At 37.9% G+C, this 5,201-nt stretch overlaps 1 protein-coding gene across 1 annotated transcript in view; it reads right to left on the bottom strand.

Moving 5' to 3' along the window:
- Positions 1-2,063: 2,063 nt before the first annotated feature.
- LOC128691426 (uncharacterized) overlaps positions 2,064-5,201 on the bottom strand; it is a 25,775-nt gene continuing 22,637 nt past the window's right edge. Inside the window, exon 6 of the mRNA XM_053780298.2 lies at positions 2,064-3,117. Coding sequence (XP_053636273.2) covers positions 2,689-3,117 — 429 coding nt within the window. The 3' untranslated portion in view covers positions 2,064-2,688. The remainder of the gene's footprint in view (positions 3,118-5,201) is intronic.

The raw sequence follows: 5,201 nt of genomic DNA, 5'->3' as shown, positions 1-5,201 counted from the left end.
CGTATCACATCTTGCCTCTCTTTAGTTTGTGTATGGTGAGTTAGAGCTGGTCAGAACAACCCTCTCACATGTGAATCTAATCTTTTTTTTTCCTTTCATTATGGCAGATCTTACTGAAGATCTTGGCATCCTGAGGAAGTTCCTTATATGCTCTTCTGGAGGTGAAGAATCTTGAGCTTTTCTTCCTGTAGGTACTGGCTGATCTGGGCTTTTCTAGGGATTGTATTATGTGTGAAAGTGTTTTTAAACCTGAAGGTGTCTTCAGTATACATCCGAGAAGGAGAATATTATAAAAATCCTATGTTGATCAGACATGTCATGTATAATGCTTTCAAATTAACCTCGGGAATGCAGAGAAGATTGTTCAGTATTTCCCTTACATAACACAAGTGACATAACTTACATCACTATATGAAGAAACTCTCAATATAACTTTTATCTATTTGGTGTCATGAATTATGTAGGAGACTAGCTTGTGCTGCTGGGTCTGGTGCTGTGCTCCATCCTTGAGTGGAGGTGACCAGACTGGGTGGGTCATTGGGCTAATCTGGGAGGTGTGAGTCATTGGGCTTATCGGGGGGGACATGGACCTGCTCCGCATGGGTCAGTAGGCCTGTTGCAGTGTTCCTTCTTTCTTATGTTCTTATGTTCCTTAGGTCCTCACGCATTTTCCCTTGTCGCATCTATTAATTAATAAACATCTCTCTTTGCACAGATTAATCTACCCTCATACAGCGGCTCTTCCCAACAAAGATTCTTTGATATACTTCATCCATCATATACCTGTTTGCTGATACTTGTACTCTAAAGTATCAGGATACATTTACTTCATTCATTCTCTTTCATAGCTCACAGAGGTAGAGGATGTGTTTAGGATGCAGTCGACATTACCTCTCAGAACAGCTACACTGAGAAGCTGAGACAAGAAACTAGTTGCTACGGGGTTCTTGATTTCCTAACGAATTTATTTCTGTCCTATTGGAACAAAGCTATAATGATGATAAACCAAGAAGAAAGTTGTGTGCACACAGTCACCCATCCAGCTACTAGCCACGTCAAGCGGTGCTGTATCTGAGTGAACGATTGCTACATGGTGCTACATTAGAAATGTTATATATGCCTTAGATATTAAAACTTATATGCCTTCTCCCTTCACGAAACTCTTCTTTCTTTTGGACAAGGACTTGTGTGGAATATATAACATATATTGAAGACACTTAATTCCAAACATTTAAAACTTGAAGATGTACTTGAAACAAATGGTGAAAGAATTACGTTTGGTTTTATTATGACATCCTGTCCTATCAAACTTCATATTGGCAATAAACACACAATATTCAAAACCATCTCTTATTGGAACTACATTTCATGTTAAGTTGAGCTTTATTAAGTTACACATACGATACGTCTTACACATACGTATACACACAAAAAGTGTTATAAAAACAATAAAGAATTGTATGTCAGGTGTTGATGATGTGGATAGCTGAGCACTGCACTCTACCTCCTCTTGATGGATTACTGACCACCTGTTTCTCGTGTAAGAGATAATGTGGTGCCAACAGCTGTGCTAAGCTGGAGGCGCCCTGGTTCTCTTCACTGGTGGCTCTTGTACCAGTGATCATTACTTCTAGGCACCGTCGTCGTGATCTGTCCCATTCTTGTCTTGACATGTATGTCATCCATCAGGACAAACAATGCATGTCATCCATCAAGACAAACAAAGATGCCTTATGGGGTGGAAAGATGGCACTCTTAAAATTTGAAAGTTAAGACACATGTGCAACATCTGGATATCTTTATTGTAGACGTTTCGCCATCCAGTGGCTTTATCAATACAGATTCTAGGACATAATTGGAAGACAGTAGAACTACAAAAGATGAGGTAATCAGTCCCTCAGCCTTGGAGTTAGTGTTCACAGCATCGTGGTGGTAATGCTGTGAACACTAACTCCAAGGCTGAGGGACTGATTGCCTCATCTTTTGTATATAGTTCTACTGTCTTCCTATTATGTCCTAGAATCTGTATTGATAAAGCCACTGGATGGCGAAACATCTACAATAAAGATACCCAGATGTTGCACATGTGTCTTAACTTTCATATTGTCGGTATTTTATACCTTTCTTGCACAACTCTTAAAATTAAAGAAGAGGACAGGTGACGAAAATAGATACTATTAGATAGAATTAGGATACCTTCAGCCTAGCAAAGTATTATTTTGTATGGGAAACACCCGGCAAATTATATAACATCAGTTAAATCCTAATAATAGACCAGTAGGTCGAGTGTAGTTTTCCACTTCCAGTATCACCAACACCTGACATATCAGTCTTTACTGTTCCTGTCTCACTTTGTGTAAGTATATATTCTGTAGGTGCAAAAGGTATCATCTGTATAATGTGATAAAGCTCAACCCTGAGCAAAATATAGCCCCATTTAAAGTTTTTTTTTCTTGTTTGTATAGCCACACCTGGCGGAGCTATGTTGGTTCGTCAAATGTTCACTTTCAATATTTATGTAGTCTAATCTTCACAATAATGACATTTATTGTCATGGATCATACAGATTTATAACGAAAATTTGCTTAGCCTTATATATAATAAACTCATGTAGAGCCTTACACTCACAAATAGCTCTATAAGCAAATTCAGAACTTCTGAGTTTACTGCTACAGAACAGAAGAGCTATTAATTAGCAGGTATTTCAGAGACATCTACAGTCTTAGGCCTCTCATCCTGGGTCTCCATGTGTGGTGTTACATCATAGGTGATGATCTTGAGTGCCAGGAATCCTCCAGAGCCAGGCTGACCTTTGTGAAAGAGCTCAACACCAGACCACCAGGAGCTGGGTGACGGAGACACTGGCTGGGCGTCAAAGAAAGGCACAGTGAGTTGAGCCACGTCTAGTGCCCTGTCAGTGGGACCAAAACGTATGAAAGAGTCTGGTGCCGAGTAAATTTTGGAGAGGCCAGGGAACTTGGTTGGGTCGTCAGGAGAGGTGATCAGGACTTCCTTCCTAGGATTCCTAGCCATAGCTGGTGTGTTGTCATTACTGATCCAGTAGCTCTTGGTGGGATTCAACTCCCCCGTTGTGTAGTTCACCGGAGTTATTTGTACCTGAACAAAAATAGTAAAGGGAATTTCCTTGCTTACATATACAAACATAGTACTGGCAAAAAATAAGCCATAATTGAAGAAGATAAAATGACACTATCAAAGCAAACACTACTAGAGTCCACTGAAACTTTACACTTATAAGATGGTTTACTTACAAAATGTTGTGTTAATGAGTAACATCATTAACGTGAAGCACTAGCTTCTGTTAAACTTTAAAATGTGAAGATTACACGTAGAAAAACATTCGTACGTGAGCCGAGGAAGGAAGAGTAAATTATTGTATATAGAACAGAGTAATGTATAGAGAACAGTAGTGTATAGAGATCAGAGTAATGTATAGAGAACAGTAGTATATAGAGATCAGAGTAATGTATAGAGAACAGTAGTGTATAGAGATCAGAGTAATGTATAGAGAACAGTAGTGTACAGAGATCAGAGTAATGTATAGAGAACAGTAGTGTACAGAGATCAGAGTAATGTATAGAGAACAGTACTGTATAGAGATCAGAGTAATGTATAGAGAACAGTAGTGTACAGAGATCAGAGTAATGTATAGAGAACAGTAGTGTACAGAGATCAGAGTAATGTATAGAGAACAGTAGTGTACAGAGATCAGAGTAATGTATAGAGAACAGTAGTGTACAGAGATCAGAGTAATGTATAGAGAACAGTAGTGTACAGATATCAGAGTAATGTATAGAGAACAGTAGTGTATAGAGATCAGAGTAATGTATAGAGAACAGTAGTGTACAGAGATCAGAGTAATGTATAGAGAACAGTAGTGTATAGAGATCAGAGTAATGTATAGAGAACAGTAGTGTACAGAGATCAGAGTAATGTATAGAGAACAGTAGTGTATAGAGATCAGAGTAATGTATAGAGAACAGTAGTGTATAGAGATCAGAGAACAGTAGTGTATAGAGAACAGTAGTGTATAGAGAACAGTAGTGTATAGAGAACAGTAGTGTATAGAGAACAGTAGTACATAGAGAACAGTAGTGTATAGAGAACAGTAGTGTATAGAGAACAGAGTAATGTATAGAGAACAGTAGTGTATAGAGAACAGTAGTGTATAGAGAACAGTAGTGTATAGAGAACAGTAGTGTATAGAGAACAGTAGTGTATAGAGAACAGTAGTATATATAGAACAGTAGTGTATAGAGAACAGAGTAATGTATAGAGAACAGTAGTGTATAGAGAACAGTAGTGTATAGAGAACAGTAGTGTATAGAGAACAGCAGTGTATAGAGAACAGTAGTGTATAGAGAACAGTAGTGTATAGAGAACAGTAGTGTATAGAGAAAAGTAGTGTATAGAGAACAGTAGTATATAGAGAACAGGAGTGTATAGAGAACAGAGTAATGTATAGAGAACAGTAGTGTATAGAGAACAGTAGTGTATAGAGAACAGTAGTGTATAGAGAACAGTAGTGTATAGAGAACAGTAGTGTATAGAGATCAGAGTAATGTATAGAGAACAGTAGTCTACAGAGAACAGTAGTGTATAGAGAACAGTAGTGTATAAAGATCAGAGTAATGTATAGAGAACAGTAGTGTACAGAGAACAGTAGTGTATAGAGAACAGTAGTGTATAGAGAACAGTAGTGTATAGAGAACAGTAGTGTATAGAGAACAGTAGTGTATAGAGAACAGTAGTTTATAGAGATCAGAGTAATGTATAGAGAACAGTAGTGTATAGAGAACAGTAGTGTATAGAGAACAGTAGTGCATAGAGATCAGAGTATTGTATAGAGAACAGTAGTGCATAGAGATCAGAGTATTGTATAGAGAACAGAGTAGTGTATAGAGAACAGTAGTGTGCAGAGAACAGAGTTTTGTATAGAGAACAGTAGTGTATAGAGAACAGTAGTGTATAGAGAACAATAGTGTATAGAAAACAGAGTAGTGTATAGAGAACAGAGTAGTGCATAGAAAACAGAGTAGTGTATAGAGAACAGAGCAGTGTATAGAGAACAGAGTGATGTATAGAGAACAGAGTAGTGTACAGAAAACAGAGTAGTGTATAGAGAACAGAGTAGTGTATAGAGAACAGAGTAGTGTATAGAGAACAGAGTGATGTATAGA

Source organism: Cherax quadricarinatus, chromosome 36, assembly GCF_038502225.1.
Source record: "Cherax quadricarinatus isolate ZL_2023a chromosome 36, ASM3850222v1, whole genome shotgun sequence".
In the NCBI taxonomy this organism is placed as follows: Eukaryota; Metazoa; Arthropoda; class Malacostraca; order Decapoda; family Parastacidae; genus Cherax; species Cherax quadricarinatus.
Note: the sequence above shows the minus strand (reverse complement) of the source record. Positions and strands in the feature narration are given on the sequence as shown.